A 21683-nucleotide genomic window follows, 5' to 3' on the forward strand; every position below is an offset into this window, starting at 1 on the left:
TTTGATTGAATACAAGGGCTTGCCTAACTAATTCAGTAATAATTATAATAATTTATTTAATTTTCTCAATTTATATAGGCTCTCTCCAGGACAAGCCTGTGAGAGTGCGCATAACAATAAAAAATCAAGTAAGGTTTTTAAAAAGGGCTCTTGTACTGTACGACATACATTAAAGCTGTTTACTGCACACTTTAAAACCAAGAAACATAAACAACCTTTGAGAGCAATTAAGAATCACGAAAAAGGGTCTACAGACTCCTCTTTGACTTTTCTCTCGTCAAGCTGGATGAAGGATAGCTCCGCCATTTCCTTAGAGGATTTTCCTCCCCCTTTTTATCTTAGAATCAATATGTCGGAGACGGCAAAACCCACTCAAATTGCTGACAGACGGTTTTTGGTTACCTGCACCCTGACTCTTCCCCAATCCAAACACCAAGATTACCAGATCAGAGTGATGTCGGTGCTTAATTCACCGTGAGATGGGTTCAAAGGGTTTAGATGGGTTTAGTCTTCAAATGCATCAGGGGAAAGAAGGGTAGGATAAGGTTTTATTTAGGTGCGATCTGAAACTTCTTCATAATCAAAATATTTAACCTTTTTTGCAGTTGAAACTTCGTTGGTATGTCAGAAACTGAGAAGTGTTCGCTTGTTTGTTTGTCTTTTAAAAAGGAGAAAGCTAACTGACTGACTTATGTCCATGTTGAAGTTTTCTCTACACAAAGAGTACAATTAGTGTTATGTGTTTGTTTTGCTTGTTTAAAAGTTGGTTCACAATCAAATCTAGAATCCTTTTTAGAGTTCATGGCCCTGCACACCACATTAATGTTTACAATTGTCTTCCTGCAGATGTATCCTGACTTGATTTCAATTCCTAGAAGTACATTTGCTCAGACAGGGACACAAAGATTACAGTTTTCTAAATTTCACAACTGCCTTTAGTAGTCAGTTTATCAGAATATCTTCCAGCAAGAAATTACTGCCTTGAAGCTTTTTTAAAGAAAAAATATTGCATCTCTCTCAAGATCTTGTTTAAACTCTAAGAAGGGGCTCCAAGACAATGAAAACTATGCCTTTATATTCGTTGGTGTAATCTTGAATTTGGAAAAAAGTAAGTTAAGCTTTTGTAAATAGGATGTTTTTCAGTTTTTACTTTTGAACCATTTCAATGGCAATTACACTTCTGCAGCCAACATATGAAATCTAAGTTATAAAAATAATATACAAGTCCCATGTACAATACATCAGATACAGATGACATAACTCATCAAGATTAGGACTAAATGTTATCTCTTATCGTGTCCTTCCTCTATGCTCTTATCAACCATGGCCTAAACTTTGGTTGAATTCATTCCAACAAAAGAACCTTCCCTTTGCTTTCAAAATTTGTCTGCAAACAGTCTCTCATTGATACAGTAGGCGTTTGCTGGTGCTTGCTGGTGCAGCTGTTTTTACAGTTCTCACTCATGCATGTCTGATTGTTATGAATTTTGCTATTCCCCCCCAAATCCAACAATTGAATGATATAAAAATCAGTCTACCTGGAACGAAAGTAAAAACACTCTCTTCAACTCAACATTCATAAGAGTAGGGGCGTACATACATGTATTCTAGAAAAGTAGAAAATGCTTCGTAACAGTTGTCTGCTATCTGAGCAGAACACCAGTCACAACTTGTATATAAGTGACATGGTCGTTTGGTTGGTAACCTTATCCTGGTTTAATTGTAATTGTGTTATAAATGGTTAGCAACTTTTTATGATTTTAAAAGCAGTTCTTTAAAATTGGGCCCAGGTCTCATTATCAGCCTACTCAGGTAACTGCACACATTACACAAATTATATTTTACAATTAGGGAAAATTGTTACATTGGAGTTTGAGCCACCCAAACCCCCTCACCAACCGTCCCAAATTAAAGAATTTCAAGAACCCACATGGGAACCACGTCAAAACAAACAGATAAAAATAATACACTAATTTGTTTCCCTTAGGCCTACTACTTCGTAATAAGCACTGAATACTCTCTGAAAAAAAAAACCCACAGGCGAATCACTCGGGTTGGATTTGAACCCAAGACCTTACAGTGCTAGAGCAGATGTCATACCACTAGATCGACACCTACACATGCACAGGTATCCCCCCTTCCTCCCCCATACCAGACTACCCATGAACATGATGAATGACTTCCCATGCCTGGCGGCTACCTTCAGTCAATAAATACACCTGCAGCAATCGATTGCAAGACATTCCCACTTCCGCTGACGTCATACGACTCGATGTAAAAACCAACAAAATTCTTACGCTATCCACAGTTGATCGTTCAGGCTTTCTGTTCTTTGCTATTTAAAGTTTTCATTGCATTTTAAAACATTGATAAAACTTAAATCAACTATTAACATAACATGCAGTTGCTAACAAATCATTTAAAGCCATTATACACTTTCGGTATTTAAACAGTATTGTCCAAGTCCCACACTTCGTGTATCACAACTTATATATAAAATAACAAACCTGTGAAAATTTAGGTTCAATCGGTCATTGGAGTCGGGAGAAAATAACGGGAAAACCCATTCTTGTTTCAGCGCGTTTCGCCGTGTCATGACATGTGCTTAAAATAAATCCGTAATTCTCGCTAACGAGAATTTATATTGTTTTAATGTTTTCTCAAAAAGTAAAGCATTTCATGGAACAATAATTCAGGAGAAGTCTTTCACCATTACCTTCTGTAAACCCTGTAAATTATTTGTAAATCTGTGAACTTTTTTTTTTTTTCTGTACTGAAAGTGTATAATGGCTTTAAAAGAAAACTGCATTGTGATCCTGTGTATAGGGGCACAGCGCAGCAATTTTTTACACTGTCAGCTACTCAAAAATCAGCAGTTATGGCTACATTTACTGACTCAATAATAACGTTAATGAAAATGAAACAATGAAGTACTAAATTACACAATACTCACAAGAAAAAAACATTCTGTAATTTAGCCCTTGCTGCCGTATCATGCTTTTAAAAAACCATCGAAATAAAATTTAAAGGCAGTGGACACTATTGGTATTACATGTACTCAAAATAATTATTGGCATAAAACCTTACTTGGTAACGAGTAATGGGGAGAGGTTGATAGTATAAAACATTGTGAAAAAAGGCTCCCTCTGAAGTGACGTAGTTTTCGAGAAAGAAGTAGTTTTTCATGAATTTGATTTTGAGACCTCAGATTTAGAATTTGAGGTCTCGAAATCAAGCATCTGAAAGCACACAACTTTGTGTGACAAGGGTGTTTTTTCTTTCATTAATATCTTCGACGACCGATTGAGCTCAAATTTTCACAGGTTTGTTATTTCATGCATGTTTAGATGAAGATTGATCTTTGGTAATAACCAATGTCCAATGTCTTTAACACATTTATGTAAACCGTTGTGTAGGCCCTACACAAGAATAAAACCATTCAGCTTTTAAAAGACACTAGACACTATTGATAATTGTCAAAGACCAGTCTTCTCACTTGGTGTATCACAACATATGCATGAAATAACAAACCTGTGAACCTGTGAAATTTGAGCTCAATTGGTCGCTACTAAAAGAAAAAACACCCTTGTCACACAAAGTTGTGTGCGTTTAGATGGTTGATTTCAAACTCTAAATCTGGGGTCTCAAAATCAAGTTCGTGGAAAATTACTTCTTTCTCGAAAACTATGTCACTTCAGAGGGAGCCGTTTCGCACAATGTTTTATACCATCAACCTCTCCCCATTACTCGTCACCAAGTACGGTTTAAATGCTATTAATTATTTTGAGTAATTACCAATATTGTCCACTGCCTTTAAAAATCTCATAGCTAACTTGAGCAAGCCTGGAATTACACGGAGACCATGGAGGGCAAGGCCTCTGTTGCCCAGTGGTCTTGGCCTTGGTGCCCTTTCATAAGTTTCCCCATAGACTTAAAGATTTTCCAATGGAAGTGCCCTCTATGCAAAACTCTAGGCCTATTAAAGCGCCATCCCTTCCAAATACAACAAAATATGCTAAACACGGTAAAATTTACGTTTTGTTGTAATTAACAGTTGTTTTAGCTGCTAATTGAAACCCAAAGAAGCCCAAAGTTGTACTCGATTTAGCAGGGTTGTATCCATGGCCTTGACTTATTCTAAGTCCCCTGCAAACTACAACCAGAACATTTTGCTGCATCTACATTTAGCATGATTTTCATGGACACTTTGCTGCAAAGAGCTTCCATAAAAAAAACCTCAAGTCTAAAGGCCATGTCAGTTCATGCATGGAGCTTTAAATGCCACACAGGGCAAACTGTTCATGCCATGCAACTTGGAGGCAACCAACTGCAAGGCATGCAAAAGGAACAATTTGGCAGCACAACAATATAACTACATGTACTAGTTCACTTCCACAGGAAAACAACGAGAAAACTGAAATGTGAATGAATTTTCTTGGATCAAAAAGGATAGGCCTATTAGTGGGTACCAGCAGAGCCCCTGGTGTCTGTGGCCTTAACCTCTACTGCATGCATGTTTTGACTTTGACTGATGAATCCATCAGATTCAGATTCAGGTTTCTGAGGATTTGAAGTGGTTTCACTGGATTTAAAGACACTGGCAGAGATGCCAAGTCCAGAGGCCAGCTATGTGTGAGATGTTTCAAAGCTCATCCCCCAGTAAGTTTTTATGCTAACAATTATTTTGAGTAACTACCATTTACCAATAGTGTCAGGTGCCTTTAAAACTATGATCAAAGGAATTCTTTCGACCATGATTAAATCCATTCAATTCCTTTCTAGTAAAACAAAAGTAAATCAAAACAATAAAACAAATCAGCTTAAAGGGGCTATAACAGGCTTGGAGTTTCATCTTTGAGAGGGCAAGGCCATTTTCCTTTTGCAAAGGGCACTTCCATTAGGAAACCTTTAAGTGTAATGGGACAACTTGAAGGGGAACCAAGGGCAAGAGAGTAAAGAGACTAATATAGTTTTACACACATGTTAAGTTATTCTTTTGATTTTAAAGACAATGACTGTGATCTGACAAATGCTGAGTGCTGACAAATCTTAGAATGTAACTTCAGATTGATTAAAAACACTGAACTTCTTTATCTACAGGCATCTCAAAGCGCTTTATCCTCACTTAATTCCTGGGTCTAGCAGGCAACATTAAATAACTTTTGAATTCACAGTCAAACCTAAAAACAATAGCTTTTGTTATTTATTTAATCATCCAATAATGTTCACCAAAACAGTCGCCTGACTTGATGAGAGTCATTTTATAAGACATTATATTGTTTTGTTGGTATTTGTTGTTGCTTGTGGCCATATTTTGCAAATTTTTAGAATGTGTTATACTGTTAGCAAGGAAGTAGGTGCAGTGTACTGTAGTGTTAGTGACAATGTTTTTTGGAAAAGTTTCCGTATCACGCCACCACTTTTTTATTCGATATGAACTAATATAGTGTCTAATTCAATGAGATATCTCTTTTTGTAAAAATGAGTGAAAAATTGAAGGCGTGATATGATAGGAAAGTTATCCTGCTTTTCCTTTTCAAAATGGTTTTTATAACCCACTACACTAAACAAGCTCAACTGATATAATAACAAACAATGCCAATGGCAATGGTTGGAACAGAGAGACAGACAGAATGGAATCTGGAAGACCGAGAACATTTGTTTTTAAAACTGTTGAGTGCTGTCTTATTCTTGTTGTTTTCTATGTTATTTAACTTATTAATAATAATACTATAAATTAATAATATGAAAACTGAATTTAGATTTTCACTCCTTTCTTTGTTTTTTTATATATTTTTTAGAAAGTAATAATATCCAATCACTTGTAATTTAGGTATTTTAAAACATGTCTTATTCTAAAATCTAATGGCTCAGTAATAGTATACAAGTATAGTTTGCTTTGCAACTGCTTCATTTACATGCATGCCTGTTGTTGTTTTAAATGTTAATGATGATCATCATGGTCATGGTGGAAGCTTGAATTGAAGAAGAATCAGCAATCAGCTGATCAGCATAGCACACATGCACACACGGTGAGAAGGAAAACAAAACAATCGAGAAAAAAAACTCACCTGTGTTATTTCGTATTTGCTGTTGGGTCGAAAAATCTATCTCGTACATCCCCATCGACGGCTCGATGTCGCCCAAACGTAGCATGACCGTCTTGCCGTAATTCTCTTCGATTCCCCGTACGATATGAGCTTGATAAGGCCTCCATCGCCCGTGATCTGTAAACCATTCCCAGACAACTGCCTCCAACATGTCTAAGTCCTGCGCCATTTTAATCACGTCACTTTCAGTTCACATCTCTCAGACGAATTATTTAGACTGGTTCCCTTCTTTTCTCAACACGTGAACTCATGTAATGAAGTTCGGATTTCATACGACAGAACGGCTGTGTTGCCGTTGTTTATGTTGGTAGCCTTACTTTCCAGCCGTAATTGGTTTGTCACCTGTACTTATGGAGTTGCACACTAAGTTTCAAAATCACTAAAACCGACTGCAGTAAAGACGAGGCAATTATTTCTCGTTTTGATCACTTCTCGCGGTATTTAGCGCTATTTCGGTTGCATTAAAAAAAATATTTTGTGTCAAAGGAAGCTTTATTCAACAAATTTTAGTGCACATATCTCATTTCTATTATCTTATTTGCACGAAAAAGTAACCTAACTACCAGGTTATTTACTAAATTCCAAGTTTTCAGCCTTAGCAACGGGCCCCGTATCTAAAACGATGTAGACAACTTACATTAATAAGTTAAAATCATTATCAATGCGCGCTTGTAAAATTCAGTCCCCAAAACCTTCAAAAATAAGACAATCACGTTTAAAATTAGAGAAAAAACACGTTAATGTTTATTTGTATATCTCTTCTCACCAAAATATTACCAGTTTATGAATTTGCGGTGGCCAACTTTATCAATCAATTAGTACGCGCGTAGGGCTACATAGCTGTGACACGAAACAATATGTCTGCCGCCACAAAAACTAAAACAAGAGCTGAAGTTTTACAGACTTCCTAAAGAAAAAGTGGTAAAATTGCAAAACAGTTGTATTTTTATTTTAAGTTCAAGATGTCACTAAACAGGGAATAATTATGGACGACGTTAGGTTTGAATGGCTTCGAGACAAGGTCTACGGCGCCCTTGGTGTCGAAGATCCCGAAGTGTTCGAGGAACTTTTGAACAGGGACGATGGGGAATGCGAGAGAAGTTTAGCCAAGTTTCTGAATGAAACTCCCGAGGAGGGAAAAGCGGCCGCTATTTTCTACAAGCGGTTGAGAGAAGAAGAAATTGAGGTCGAAGTGGAAATTGGTGAGTTCAATGTTGTTGTTTTTTTCACATAAAAAGCACAAACTTACACTTACATCAACAACAGTTCAATCAATCAAGAAACTTGAAATTGAATTAAGGAATAGGATTATTTATACTAGTTTGATAAGCCTATTCGCTATTGCAGCTGCGCATGTCCGTTACTGCTGACAATGCAATTTGTTTATCTCCCGTGACCTTTTGACAATAAACCCGGGTATTGTCAAAAGGTCACGGGAGATAAACAAATTGCGTTGTCAGCAGTAACGGACATGCGCAGCTGCAATAGCGAATAGGCTTATTGGGGGGGGGGGGGGGCATGGGAAATTGTGATTTTTTCATTTGTAGAATAATAATTTCCAGATTAATAATGTTCAGTGAAGTAATTTAAAAGGAGACATCAGCTGAGTGAGTGCATTACATTTGCATTAACAATTTACATCCAACATCAACATGTCCAACCAAGTGCAGTTGACAGATGAGATAGAAATTAAGATTTTCAATCGGCATGACCGGGTAACTAACTAAAGTAAAAATAAAAACAGAAGCTGTTTTAACTTGTTTGTAATTTTGCTTTACTTTTCTGATCGTTGGATATTTGTACAATATGCATTGTTGAATGAATTACTTTCCATTCTGTTATGTTTAATTTGTTTACATTTTGTGCCCTGACAAAAGTGACAGTAAATCATTCAACAATGCATACTGATATAGTGTACAAATATTCAACAAACAGACACAATTACTAATTGTCTGTTTGTTGAATAATTGTACATTATATGCATTGTTGAATGATTTACTGTCAGGTCAGTGTCAGTAAAATCAGATTTTGTTGATCTTTATAAAAAAGTATAAATGACATTCATATTTTCTTAACAGAACCCTCGGAGCTCGATCCTACTCTTGAAGCCCTAAATGATGAGAACCTAGACGGTTTAGATGGAACAGATGGAGCCTTATCAGCCCTGGATGGCAGACTCACTGAGCAAACAATCACACCTGCTGTGGCTGACACACCTGTTGAAGAAGAAAAGGGCAAAAGTGAGTTGTTGTTTTCTACGTCAATTATTATTTTATTTTTGTTGCAAGTCCCCAGACACACAAGGCCAATTATTGAAAAAGGAGAGAGACATCTGCACAAATGGCTGCATGACAACACTAACAGTGTCCACTATTCTCAATATCACTATTCTCTTGTTGATCTTAATCTATCACAAGTTTGTTGGTGTTCTATGTGTATATCGTTTTTGGACAATGACCAACATTTCATTTGTGGCCAGAAAAAAGTTTTGAGATAAAAATTATCAAATAATAATAATAGTAATGAAAGACCCAACGCTTTCACTTAAAAAAAATTGTAATTAAACTTTCGATGTATTTTTTTAATTTCCAGAAAAGAAAAAGAAGAAGGGTAAGAAAGGATTGTCATCCGCCAAAGTAGAAGAGGAGCCACCTAAGGAAGAACCCAAGGAGCCAGAGGAGATTAAACCTGAAGATGGCATCGACGGTGGATTGGCGCCCTCCCCTGAGAGGGTACCACAAATGGTGAGAAGCTGGAACCTTTTAAGAAGTTTAACACATTTTACATTGTCATTCCTTGGTTACTCTCATTAACACTACTCTCACCATTTTAAAAACCTGAATGACTTGATATATTTTGAAAGTTGTTAACCCTCCTACTGCAAGCCTTTAACCCATGGGTCCCACAGCAATTGCAGTGGTTGGTTACCCGGCTGTGCTTTTGTCGTTGTGCCCTTTGTGAAGTTCAAATGCAACTTTACCTTTTACTCATTGAAGTACCCCTTTCCAGAGGAAGATTGCCATGCTTAAAATCAGATTTCTAATACTTGTTTATAAAAAAATAAACCCCAACGGGAAACCGACATTTTTCTTTGTTCAACCCAAAATTAATTTCTAATATTTGTTTCAAAGGTAAGGTTAAGTAATTTTGGAGTTCTCTTATTGTGCTAAGTTGATGATTGTCTCAACAATCATTTGACTGTACAAAACGGAACCAGACTAATTTTCCTTCCAGCCTCACTTTGGTTACATTGATTTGAATGGGAGAAAATCAAGATGACAGCACCATGATAAAGTTCTATTACAGAAGTATCCAAAATAAAGACAAATTTCAATCCACTCGGACTTCATCATCATCCAGTTTCCTCATCTTTTTTTGCAGAAAATTATCACCCAGACGATTACACGAACGTTGCTCCACATGTGCCACGGCAACGTGCCTGATGAGGTGTGTGACAACGATTGTATATACTTCCTACGTAACACTCCGGGGATGGTGGAGCTACCCAACACCCTGGACGAAGCCAACAACACCTTGCCGTCATTCTTTGAGTTTGGGGTGCTCAACGGAAGCACACTGACAATGCTGGAACATGTCATCACACAGGTAATTAGTTTTGAAACCTAAATGAAAATTTCTGCTTGGTTCATCCTAAATATAAATTATTATGAGTAAAACAAATCAGCAGTTTTTAAAAAAAAAACCTGAGCTACAAATGCAAAAAATTGCTTGACATTTCAACCCTAGCACAGTCTTTCTCTGAGAAAGACTCTGTGAGGGTCGAAACGTCAGGCTACCAACTTCATACGACTATCCTTACTTTAAATTATAAAACCCCATCCAATTTCTTTTCTTTCACATTCCCCCAGGTTTACATTCCCCTGCTGTCATTCAACTCTCACAAAAACGGCGAGGGATCCCAGATTGGTGACCAGCAGGCGGCTCTCTCCTCTACCTCCCAGGAAGACCTGGACGAGGAATCCGACGACGAAGACCTCTCACAGAAACAAAAGCTCGTCGAGTCCCAGCACAGGGCCATGCTCCGCGACGAGTTCCTCATCAACATGCAGAAGTTCGCCACGCACATTGGTCGCACCATCCAGCAGATCGAGGGCGAGGTGCGCTTAGACATCCCACAGATGAACCTCGATGGGGATGTGGCCGAACTCGCCAAGGACGACAACCTCATCCACAAGATTGAAGCCGCCTGCCTCGAATGGACAAAACAAATCGCCAGTGCGCTCGAGATCCAACTTAAGAAGACCCCGCAGGGGGACGGACCGTTAGCGGAAATTGACTTCTGGCGCGAGAGAAACGCCGCCCTCAGCGCCTTATCGGAGCAACTGAAACTACACAGCGTCAGGAAAATGCTTGAGATTCTCGCCAAGAGAGACACGATGGGAGACCACGCCATTCTTCAGAGTTTTGAGTTGAATCGCTCAGAATTGAACAAATACCACGTGGAGGCCAAGGACAACGTGCGCTTCTTAAGTACCCTTGAGAGACACTTTAAGAACGTGACCCACGGTGCTAGCTTTCAGGTCGTCTTAGACACCCTACCCTCGATGATGAATGCTCTACGTATGGTCTGGATTATATCGAGGCACTACAACCGCGATGAGAGGATGGTGCCGCTGATGGAGCGTATTGCGTGGGAGCTCGCAGAGCGCGTGGCGAAAGTCATCAACATTAGAACAATCTTTAGGTGAGCATCTTTGTGGGGAATTTATCTTATGTAATTTAAATTAAGTTGTCTGAAAGAGAAACCTAGCAATTTCAATCAGTTATCTGCTGTGAGCATAACATTGATTGTTTAAGGGCATTGATCTGAAAGGCAAGTACTTGTAGTTTTTTTAGATCTGTTGTTGTAGTTTCTGTGTTAATGTTAGTGTGTGAAGCTAAAATTGCCATAATTTGAAAGCAAATCATATCTTTTCTGTTCATGAAAGTGCTGCTTTGTATTTTAAGCAAGTTGTAAATAATAGTAATACGCAATTTTAATGCAGCACTCTGTCGCACCCGAGGATTTCTCAAATTGTTCATTGTTTTTTTTCTTCAAGATTTGCTGAGCTATGTTTGGCATTGTAAGACCTATGCACTCATGATGATTTTCAATGGCTGCAGTGCAATCTGAATACAACCAACTCCGCCAGAAAACACTGAGAGTTTTGGTTCAATTGTTTCATGTTTTGTTCCACAGAGAAACGCCCACCCAGATTAAAGCCAGAACCCTTGAAGCCAAAAAGACCTTGGAACTGTGGAAGGAGTGCTACTTCGAGGTGCGAGCGAAGATCGAGGCGTCAGGGCGGGACGCTAGGTGGGAGTTTGATCGCAAGCGCCTATTTGAGAGGACAGACTACATGGCAATGATATGTCAGGACATCTATGATGTAGCACAGGTAAAATAATTGTTTTTAATTTCTTATATGCAAGTCGCCTGACACACAAGGCCTGAAGGCCACTTCAAGGTGTGGGCTACAATCAATTATTTTTCCAGGGGCCGTTGCCACCTGCTCCTAGGGCTGGAATAGAGTTACCCCCTTTCAGTCCATATACGGATGTAGGCTTGGTTATCATCCATCAGAAGCCTGGCTGATAGAGCAGAAAGTACTACCTCCCCAATTTTACAATGCGAACATGGTTAAGTGTCTTGCTTAAGGACACAAGTGTCATAACCGGGACTCGAACCCACATCAAACACCAGAGCTTGAATCTGGTGCTCTTAACCGTCATTAGGAGAAGCTAACAAACCTACATGTAAACAGTTTTTAAGCAGAAAATACTGCTAAGCAAATGCCTTTTGTCAGTCGGAAAACAAGGTAAATTTGTAAGGAATTTTGGCTTGTAACTAGTTTCTGTTCAGCAAGATTTGTCTGTGCTTAGCAAGTTTTTATGCTTACAGGCTTTATGAAAAATTGCCCTGATTCTATGTTCTTGTAAAGGCAAGGTAGTTTTTTCCTTGCCCTTATAAGAATAATTCTAACAAACTCCACTTGCCTTGGTACCCCTTCAAAAGTTTCCCTACATAGACTTTTAGATTTTTCACTGGAATTGCCCTACTGCAAAATATATTGTAAAAAATGGCATTGCCCCCTCAAACCACGAAAATCCTGAAAATCTAGGTCTGCATTTAATTATCATGTTCAATCTGTTATCTTGTGTACATTCAGGTCTTGCAAGAGTTCTACCATATCTTTGGGCCCGAGCTGAAGTCAGTGACTGGTGATCCACAACGTATTGAGGATGTCCTGAAGAGAGTAGATGGACTCGTTGAGCCAATTCAAGATGTGAGTTGTACCTCTTTGGTGTTCTTTAGACCGCCTCATTTTCCTCTCTTTACAAAAGGAAGTAAGATAATACTATAACCAGTTCTTAAATAGTGCTTTGTCACACCCAAGTGAATCTCAAAGTGCTCATAATTTGTTCCTACAAAGTATTTTTTTTTTATGTATTTTTTTTTTATGCAAGTCGCCAGACACACAAGGCCTGAAGGCTACTTCAAGGTGTGGGCTACAATTATTTTTGTCCAAAGGCCGTTGCCACCTATTCCTAGGGCTGAAACAGGGTTACCCCTTTTACAGTCCATACGAATGTAGGCTTGGGTATCATCAGTCCGAAGCCTGGCCGGTAGAGCAGAAAGCACTACCTCCCCAATTTTTTGTAGCAAGTGTCACGATCGGGATTCGAACCCACACTCTGCTGATCAAACAGGAGAGCTTGAATCCGGTGCTCTTAACCGCTCGGCAATGACCTGCCACATGCTGAGCTATAATTGAAGTAAAAGACCAATAGCACCATGTAGTGGCTTACATGGTGATCTGTAGCCAACCGTACCAGAAAAACACCTCGGTAAATCCCTTCTCTTATCGATAAGTTTCCCTTGAGGTTTATTATTTGACATAAAAAGTTGCATCCCCTGGCTGCCGCTTGCCAGGTTGTATCGTAAATTTGGGTGTGATCCCTGGCTACAGGGCAGTTAACATATGGCTTCTGACTGGCAAAATAGAGAGACTGCCAACAAAGGGCTAGATAGCTAAGTTGGTAGAGTGCTGGCACATTAATCTGGTGGTTGTTGGTTCGATTCCAACTCTAGTCAATTTTTCTTTGTTGAATCCCAAATCATTTCGAATTTACCAGTTTACCCCAAGTCTTTCATTATTTGTTAAAAGCATTATTCATAAGCACAGCATGATGGCATTCAGAGCAAAGCAATCCAGTGACTATCAATTCAACCTTTGACCCCCCAGGTGAGCTTTGACCCCTTCGGCCTGAAGCACCAGCTCCAATGGCGCAAAGTCATGGAGTGGTTCAACAAAGAGGTGGCAGCCATCGAGGAAGAAGCCAAACACTTCATCAATGAATCTTTCAAGACGCTGCGCTCAGCTGAGGGAGCTTTCGACATGCTGCTCAAATTTAAGAACATCCGCTCCCGAGAGGCGATTAATTCGCAGATGATGAAGAAGTTCAACGACATCCTGTTGCAATATGGAAAAGAGGTGAGAAGATTTCTTATAGCATGCGGACAGTATTGGTAGTTGTCAAAGGTCAGGGGTAGATTTCACAAAGATAGGAGTTTTTGAAAACTTAAGGCTAGTACTAAGTTAGGAAGAGTAACTCATCCTACTCGAGATAAGACTAGTCTTACTCTTTGTGAAATCCACCCCATCATACACACTTGTAAACCGACATATACATGTACTAAAACCTGTGAAAGATTAAAGGTAGTGTCATTCATTGGTAATGATCCGGGAAATTAAATTGTGAAAATATATGTAGAAAGCCTGGTAAAGATGGTAACGGTAGTAAGCATCTTGCAAATTTATGTTTTGTCTGAAATGCATCATGAAATGCATCAAAAACAATAAGAGTGTCTAGAACCATTTTAATTAATTGCTTACTTAGGTGGATACAGTCAACTCCTTGTTCAAGCAGCATCAGGACAACCCGCCCGTCTCTAAGAACCAGCCGCCAGTAGGTGGGGCTATTGCCTGGGAGCGCTCACTGTTCCACCGCATCAAGCACACCATCATCCGCTTTCAGAGTATGGAGGATTTACTGACCAGCGAATATGGGAAAGCGGTAAGTTTCAAAAATAAAGTAATGTTGAGATTTGTTTTCAAAACAAGCGTAGGCTGAGGAAAGATATCAAGTTATTTTTTGGAGGCCACATTTGCTGTGAAAAACTGTTATGCAACATGCATCAGTGTTTTAAAAATGTTGAGTTTATGTGCGAACTTGGTCGTAGTCATGTCAATATGCTGCATGTGGTGAGGCAATATTGCAAGTTGAGTGTATACAGGCAACTGTTTTACCAATGTGAGTCCCCCAATGGCAAACACTGCAAACAATTAACAGATTCCGTACAGGACCAAAGTGTCCCCAAAATTTTTTAAAAGAAGTGCGAGACTTGCAAGGTCTTTTCAGGAGTGTTTGTCTTTTTCTTGAGCTGTTTTTTTTTTAAGTCACTGTCTAGGTTTTCTTAATATTCAATTAATTTTTCGGTTTTACTTGAAGGCGAGGAGCAAATACCTGGGTGTTGCGAGGCAGATGCGCGAGTACGAGGAGAAGAAGTACGAGCAATGGAGGGAGTACGTTGAGGGCATCCTTCCAGGGCTACTCAAGAGGAATCTCCTGACGAAGCCGACCGCCACCATGGCCATCATCCCTGTCTCTCACAGTGAAGGGGATGGGACTGAGGGTAGCTCAGCCAGCAATCATGCCATGCAGGGTAAGGGTTTTAAATGAATTCTTTTCAATTTGCTGAATTGTTGTAGCCACTCGCCTCTTTGGCTTGTTGTATTTTTGTAATTGTAACGTTGTAATATTTTAGTGAAATTTTTGTTTCTTTTAACTTTGTTCAATGAATCGATTTTGGCCTTTGGGCCACTTGTTATAATTTTAATGTGTTGTTGATAATAAGTGTAACTGCAATATATTTCAAGCCAGTGATTTTCCAAGATTTTGGCGCCTGATTTTGCATTTTTTTCTGGGGAAAGTCAAATGTGATTTTACTTTTTTAGAACTATGGACTTCTTTTTATTAAAGCAAATATTATTGTGGGTGCCTTCTGGCTTCTGCTCATGGTCAATCGTTATCAGTTAAAAATTACAAGTAGCGAGCGATATGCATTGTTATTCTACTTTAAAATACCTAAGATTTTTAACAACAAACAATTTCTTCATTTCTTCTTGTTGACAATGTTTAGGCAGGGAGGTGAAATACGTTGTTGATTTTGCAACGGAGCTGTCAGAGATCATCGTCGAGACTAAATATATGGAGCAGCTGAGCTTCAACATACCAGAGCTGGCTCGAAATGTAGCCCTTCAGGTTAGTTCACAGTCATTGGGGTGATGTTGAAAAATGTTCACAGATACTGCCGATAATCACAATCATAGAGAATGCTGAGCTCTTGGATTATTTTGGAATTTGTTTTGTATTTCGCTAAACTGTGGTTCATGCGAAGCGAATGTTGGTAACACTATAATCAGTACGTGCTGTTTTTCCAATTGTGACGCAAGAAAGTTAATTTTGAACAAAGTATTTGCAGGAAGTATAAACTGTGGGCTTAACTTGTAAAATTTATAGTATCGTTTGTGTGTTTTGAAATATCACATTTTCCTTTTTACTTGCGTGACAATCATATTATCATATGAAGATTGATATAAAATATTGATTATTAATTGTTATGGTTTCCTCTCACCATATTCAGGAGGACAAGTATCTGAGATGGAATGACGGATTAAGACACATGCTGGGTAGATACCACTCAGCCATCAGCTTCATCAATAATGCAGAGGTAGATTCAGTTTCTTCCAATACCCCCCCCCACCCCTATTTCTCTTTCTCTGTCCTTGTAACCTATTCACAGGCCTCGGAATAACCCACGGCACCCGCTGCAATTGCTGCAGTGCCCTGTGCTTTTGCTGTGGTGCCCTTTGCAAATGTCTAATACAAGTTGACATTCTCCTCATAGGGTGCCCCTTACCAGAGGAAAATTGTCGTGCTCCTTCAAGTCTAAGACCTGTTTTAAAATCTTCCAAGGAGAAACTATAACCCAAAATGAAGAAAGTCAAATGAATCATATTGGCAGAATGACCAGGGCACTAATGTAAAGCGCATTGAGACGTTGTTGTGAAATGCGCTACATAAGAACTAGTTAATAATATATAGGATTTGAGGCATTGCATGGTGAGGTATCAATGTATATTTGGTTTGCGGTAACACCATGTGTGTATCTACTTGCCAGGTAGAGTGTTCTTAGGGAACTGTCTTGCTTTATTCTCCTGACGATGACTAGAGCAAGCTAGTCGAAACGTTGAGACCAATTTCAGAACTGACTCCGCGGCAGTACAGTTAATTACGATCGTATAAGCTAAAGTAGTAGTCCAGTCTAATTTCTATACCATCCGCCCTGGTAATAGTTAAAAAGCAGGACAGTTCTTTTCAGAACTGAGAAGTCTCCCGAACCTCCGATTATCTACTCCACGGCAGTAGAATATTAAGCACGACAGTTCCCTAAGAACACTCTACCTGGCAAGTAGATACACACATGGTGTTACTGCAAACCAAATATACATAGTTAATAATAACAAAATAATACAGTAGTTGGTGAATGGTTTTTAAGGGCTATACTTTTTTACACTTCATCATTATCATCATTTGGTCACATCCGAGATTCCGTTCACAACGTCACGCAAGAGGTGTTTATCCCTCATCATAGAAACTGTCTTCAGGAATGTTGATTAAAATGTATTCTAACAAACTTACATTAACAGTTTATCTTTACCTTAATAAACAGACTCAACTTCTTGATGAGCACCTGAAGGACTTAAGACGAACGCTGAAATCCGGCCACAAACGTCTCAACTGGAACTCTCTAGGAATCACAGATTACATCACACGCTGTGAACAGGTAGGTACAATAAAAATCACATGTGAAGTTGCAGCTGAATACAGTGTCTCCTCATCATCGTCGTTTAGCCGTCGCAACAGAGATTCAATTCACACGACCAACGGAGGTGTTTATTCCTCATCGTGTTTGGATGGTCTTTAATTTCAGACTCTGTATCTCCACCAATCGCGCCAAATTGGTCTTTAACCCAATTAAAAAAAGAAAAGAAACCATAAGACTCATCTTTTCAATCAAGTATTTGAGTAAATGGTTTGTTTTTATCCTTTGATGTGTTCTTGGATATTGTATTTTGTATTTCTCTACTTCATGTTCTTTATTCTGGGTTTCTTTTTTAGCTAAGGCTTACGCTTCAATTTTGGTTATTGTACTAGTGTAAGTTATTGTTTGTGTGTAGTGCAATGAATACTTTTATGGATTTATGTGCTTAGTAAGTTTTCCTTATTATTATCATGGCAGGCAATCTCCAAGTTTGAGTCCCTGGTCAATCAGATCCAGAAGAATGCCAAGGACATTGATGCTCGGCTCAAGGCAGTGGAACAAGCTGATCTCTTCAAGGGACCCCCAAGTCAGATGAACGGTGAAATCTTACCAGGTTGCAAGGTAAGAAAAATAAACCTTTGACAATTCTAATCCTAGTATCATTGTTTTTAAATTGCAGTTTCCCTTGGGAAAAAAAGTGTCTATAAGCTAATAAATAGGTAGTTAACAGCTATAAAAGTGGGCCATCTTCATCTTTACTTATTATTGCTCAGGTTGGCGTTGTGGTATCTTCTTCACCTTCTACCTCTGGGACCTCAGTTCGAATTCCACTGGGGCACTACGTTGATTGGGTTTTTTAGTCCCTACCTGACTGTGTGGGGTTTCCCTGGAATAAGTCTCTAGGATTTTCCTCTTACCTGTAAAACTGAAATTTCCTTCGTTGTCGTCTCTCCATTTCGTTCTTGGCTAGTAGAGTGATTAACTTCGTTTCATAACCAGAATTAGTTAAATTAAATTAAATTTTTGTGTACACAGGAATACTTTGACCACATCGAGAGAGAGCGCATGCACACGTTTGAGCAGCTGGCCAGGAAGTACCGAGCCATCGGCCCACTCCTGACTAAGATGGAAGGTCTGGTTGTACACACCAATACGGGCAGGTCACCACGCCTGCAGGCTTACTACGGCTACTGGGAAATGAGGGTGTACGCTTCCCTCACGAAGGTGAGTCAAACTTTTTAGTACGGCCAAATAAAAACTGAGATATTGTTCTGTAAGTTTTGTCTGTTCGAGTTTTTTTTTCTCAGAAATGAAGCCTTCGACTATCAAGTTTTTTTGCTTCAGTGTAAGACTCATTTTTACAATTTTTTTTTATTACAACAATTTACTTCAGCAGAATTTTAACCTTTGACCTCCAACTGGGCTTTCTAGGCCTTCCTTGGCAGTATCCCTACTTTTTCAATACCTTTGTTTGGGGATGCCGGTCAGAAGTCATACAACCATATACTTAAATTCTTAATTAAAGGTCTATCAAAGATTTGTTTATTAAGAGTAGTAAATGTTAAGTTATTCTCAAGAATCATACATCTGTGAATCTAAAACCCTGTTTTGATTTGATCTGATTCATTTCTCAGTTGATTACTCGTAATATGTCGGAGTTTAACACGGCAGTGACCTCCAACAAGCCGCTGTTCCAGATCGACGCCATGCTGACAGCACCAGAGATCATTCTAGCGCCCGCTGCCAATGAGATCTACAAACTCACCATGCAGAGTGTCAGAGACTGTGTAGAAGGGTACGTACCAGACTGGAGCTGTGAATTGATGTTAAACTTTCCTACACATTTCAATGGAACTTGATACTTTGATCCAACTGTTTCTACCGATTTTAGTTGGGAACTCTGAGTCACATGTAAAAGGAGCTGGGCTCAATTTCAAAAAGCTGTTTCTCTGCTAAGCAAAAATTGAGTGGTGCACTAGCCACAACACCGCAAACTTAATGTAAGTTTAGCTGGTAATGTGTTAATATTATTCTGTGCTAAGTAAGCTTTTTGTGTTAATAGATAGACATTTGCATGTAAAGAAGGTTCATTTTGGTTTTACCCGTTTTCACCGATGTTTTTTATAGCACGGTATACTCAGTAGTTACTTTTGTGAAACTGTTTTACTAATTTCTCGAAAACTACAGCACATCAGCAAGTAATATTTTAAGGGAATCTTTCTACCATCATTATCTTTAAACCCTGTAAGTTAAGTGTGAATCTTTGGGTGGTTGTGTTTTGTGTAACATTTATTTAAAAATAGAGGATTACAACCCAGAAACCATTCTTTAAATCTGTATCTTTTCACTCAGGTCCAAAAACTTTGTGCGTTGGATGCACGGCACCTGCATCGAGACAGCTCCTCAGAATGTCGAGGGTGAAGACGAGCCGTTCATCTTCAGTTTCTTCTCAGACATCTCAGCTGACGGCACCATCATTGACCTGGTGGTACAGGCGTCCAATCTAATGCAGAAGACGCTGACCAACCACACCAAGCACCTCAACAGGTAAATGGAGTGGTTTATATTCTTGGGCCCATTCCATGAAGCCGCTTAAGTAGACAAATTTTGTGTCAGTCAAAAATTGGGGGAGACTAAGTAAGAAATGGTGTATTTCACATAGTATTGTGGCTGGTAGCCTTATTGTGGTGAGCCTTTATTTTTTTGGCTTGGCTACTTTTTGTGCTTAAGCAGCTCTTTGAAATTGGACCCTGGTTTTAGCTTCACAAAGCTGTTAAGCACGTCAAAACTACTTGCAGAATTATTAGCTAAGTAACAATCTTCTGCTAAACAGTTCTAGGAAATTGGGTTCTCCACCCCTCCAATCCGCTCAAATATGACTACTATTTGGTCTTCGCTCTTCAAAACTGTGTTACTTTTTTATATTTCCCCCATAACGTCTGTCATGGAACTTCCTTACTTAAAAAAAAAGATGACTTGGTTCTTAGCGATACAAGGTTTTCTTTCTAAGTCACCATCTTCTACTGAACAGTACTATGAAATGTTTTTATATCGCAGCTCAGACCATGTGTCATTTCACCCCTAAAGTACACAACCATTCATTGATGCTTGATTATTTCTTGTCAGATGGAAGCGATATCGGCCATTATGGAAGCTAGACAAGACCATCATGCTAGAGAAATTTGCTAGCAAGAAACCAACCTGTGTGGCCTATGATGACAAACTGCAGTTCTATTCCAACTTGGCCAAAGAGGTAAGCCCAACTGAGAATCTCTTGGTTCATCCACCAAAATGCCTGGCCAGAAGCTTTTAAAAAAATACTTTATCTATTATAAATTCATCCCAATTTTAAAAGCACTTTGTAGAAACTCCTCATGCTTTTGTTTCAGTATGTTGTGCTTTTTGTTACGGGGTTCTGAGATTTGTTGGGTTTCGTTCATTTGCTTATTGCATTCGCTGTAGCTCTTGTTCAGTAATCCCTGCCAAATCTTCCCAGCTGCTAAGGCCAGCTGTCCATTGGTCTTCACAGATGCTCAGTTTACACAGAACAAATAATAAATGAAGTTGACTAAAGGTAAACAGGCCTTTAGGAAAATGTAAAACTGTATTGAACCTTGCGAAGGGCACCACAGCAAAAGCACAGGGCACGACATCAATTGCTGTGGGTGCCGTGGGTTAATTCATAGAGAAAGGTTAATTCGAGGCCTGGGGCCAATTTCATAGCGCTGCTAAGCACACAAATTTGTTTAGCATGATATTTCTCCCTTGATAAAATCAGGAATGCCAACCAAATTTCCATGTGATTTTCAGGACAAGCATACACTGCAGCTGAATATCAGTAAGAAGCATCATACAACAAATGAAAATTTGGTTGGTAATCCTGTTTTTATCAAGGAAGAAATTTCATGCTCAGCAAATTTTTGTGCATAGCAGCTCTATGAAATTGGGCCCTGGGTAAAACTATCTGTATTGTGTATTTACAGGTGGAGAACCAGCCGAAGATTAAGGACCAGGACTGTATCCGCCTACACATGGGACTCTTGGCTGACACTGTCAGAAACCACGCTAAGAAATGGGTTGAGTCACTGGGGACTCTACTCAAAGACACAGCTAGTGAGGAGCTCCATGCTCTCAAGACAGAGTTACAGGTAAATATAATAGTAATAAGAGGCAGTTATTTGGATTTATTTAACTAACATACAGATCCTTGTCATTTGATTGGTGGAACTTACTTCACGTGACATTCACTATTACTCCCATCCGCACCGGCGATCATAAAGACCTATTCGCCCATGGGGAATAGCATTTCCCATTCAACAGTTAGGATCATCCTTGTTCCCAATGTTTTTGAGCAGTATAGCGCCGCTGCTAAAACAAAGGAGCACCTGTGCAAAAGGTTGTGATCCAATTTGTGCATTGTTGCCGCTACCCGACGCTATATGATTTTTGGATGTCAGTAATTTGTGTGATTTTTCATAATGTTATACTTTTAAAATACATCAAATGACAAGGATCTATATGTCGGTTATATAAAACAAATATTAAGTGGCTTTAATTCGTGGAATGGAAAGAATATTATCGCTCGGTAAAATTTGGACTGTTCCATTTCACTCGGCTTCGCCCTGTGAAATGGAACAGTCCAAATTTTACCTTGCGAAAATATTCCTCCCATTCCACTCTGA

The 21683-nt window shown here is 39.1% G+C and overlaps 2 protein-coding genes across 3 annotated transcripts in view; one reads left to right on the forward strand and one right to left on the reverse strand.

The window, feature by feature from the left end:
• LOC117290317 (E3 ubiquitin-protein ligase DTX4-like) overlaps window positions 1-6311 on the reverse strand; it is a 30724-nt gene extending 24413 nt beyond the window's left edge. For both annotated transcript variants that reach the window (XM_033771639.1, XM_033771638.1), the window contains exon 1: window positions 6072-6311. In XM_033771639.1, the coding sequence (XP_033627530.1) occupies window positions 6072-6279 (208 nt within the window). In that variant the 5' untranslated portion in view covers window positions 6280-6311. The remainder of the gene's footprint in view (window positions 1-6071) is intronic.
• Window positions 6312-7009: 698 nt separating this feature from the next.
• LOC117290430 (dynein heavy chain 10, axonemal-like) overlaps window positions 7010-21683 on the forward strand; it is a 64310-nt gene continuing 49636 nt past the window's right edge. Inside the window, exons 1-19 of the mRNA XM_033771841.1 lie at window positions 7010-7312; window positions 8189-8350; window positions 8703-8854; window positions 9492-9716; window positions 9980-10815; window positions 11311-11509; window positions 12281-12397; window positions 13358-13606; window positions 14013-14189; window positions 14625-14838; window positions 15316-15437; window positions 15820-15906; window positions 16909-17022; window positions 17479-17622; window positions 18037-18225; window positions 18636-18796; window positions 19354-19548; window positions 20128-20254; window positions 20985-21149. Coding sequence (XP_033627732.1) covers window positions 7096-7312; window positions 8189-8350; window positions 8703-8854; window positions 9492-9716; window positions 9980-10815; window positions 11311-11509; window positions 12281-12397; window positions 13358-13606; window positions 14013-14189; window positions 14625-14838; window positions 15316-15437; window positions 15820-15906; window positions 16909-17022; window positions 17479-17622; window positions 18037-18225; window positions 18636-18796; window positions 19354-19548; window positions 20128-20254; window positions 20985-21149 — 3852 coding nt within the window. The 5' untranslated portion in view covers window positions 7010-7095. The remainder of the gene's footprint in view (window positions 7313-8188; window positions 8351-8702; window positions 8855-9491; window positions 9717-9979; window positions 10816-11310; window positions 11510-12280; window positions 12398-13357; window positions 13607-14012; window positions 14190-14624; window positions 14839-15315; window positions 15438-15819; window positions 15907-16908; window positions 17023-17478; window positions 17623-18036; window positions 18226-18635; window positions 18797-19353; window positions 19549-20127; window positions 20255-20984; window positions 21150-21683) is intronic.

Source organism: Asterias rubens, chromosome 5 (genome assembly GCF_902459465.1).
Source record: "Asterias rubens chromosome 5, eAstRub1.3, whole genome shotgun sequence".
In the NCBI taxonomy this organism is placed as follows: domain Eukaryota; kingdom Metazoa; phylum Echinodermata; class Asteroidea; order Forcipulatida; family Asteriidae; genus Asterias; species Asterias rubens.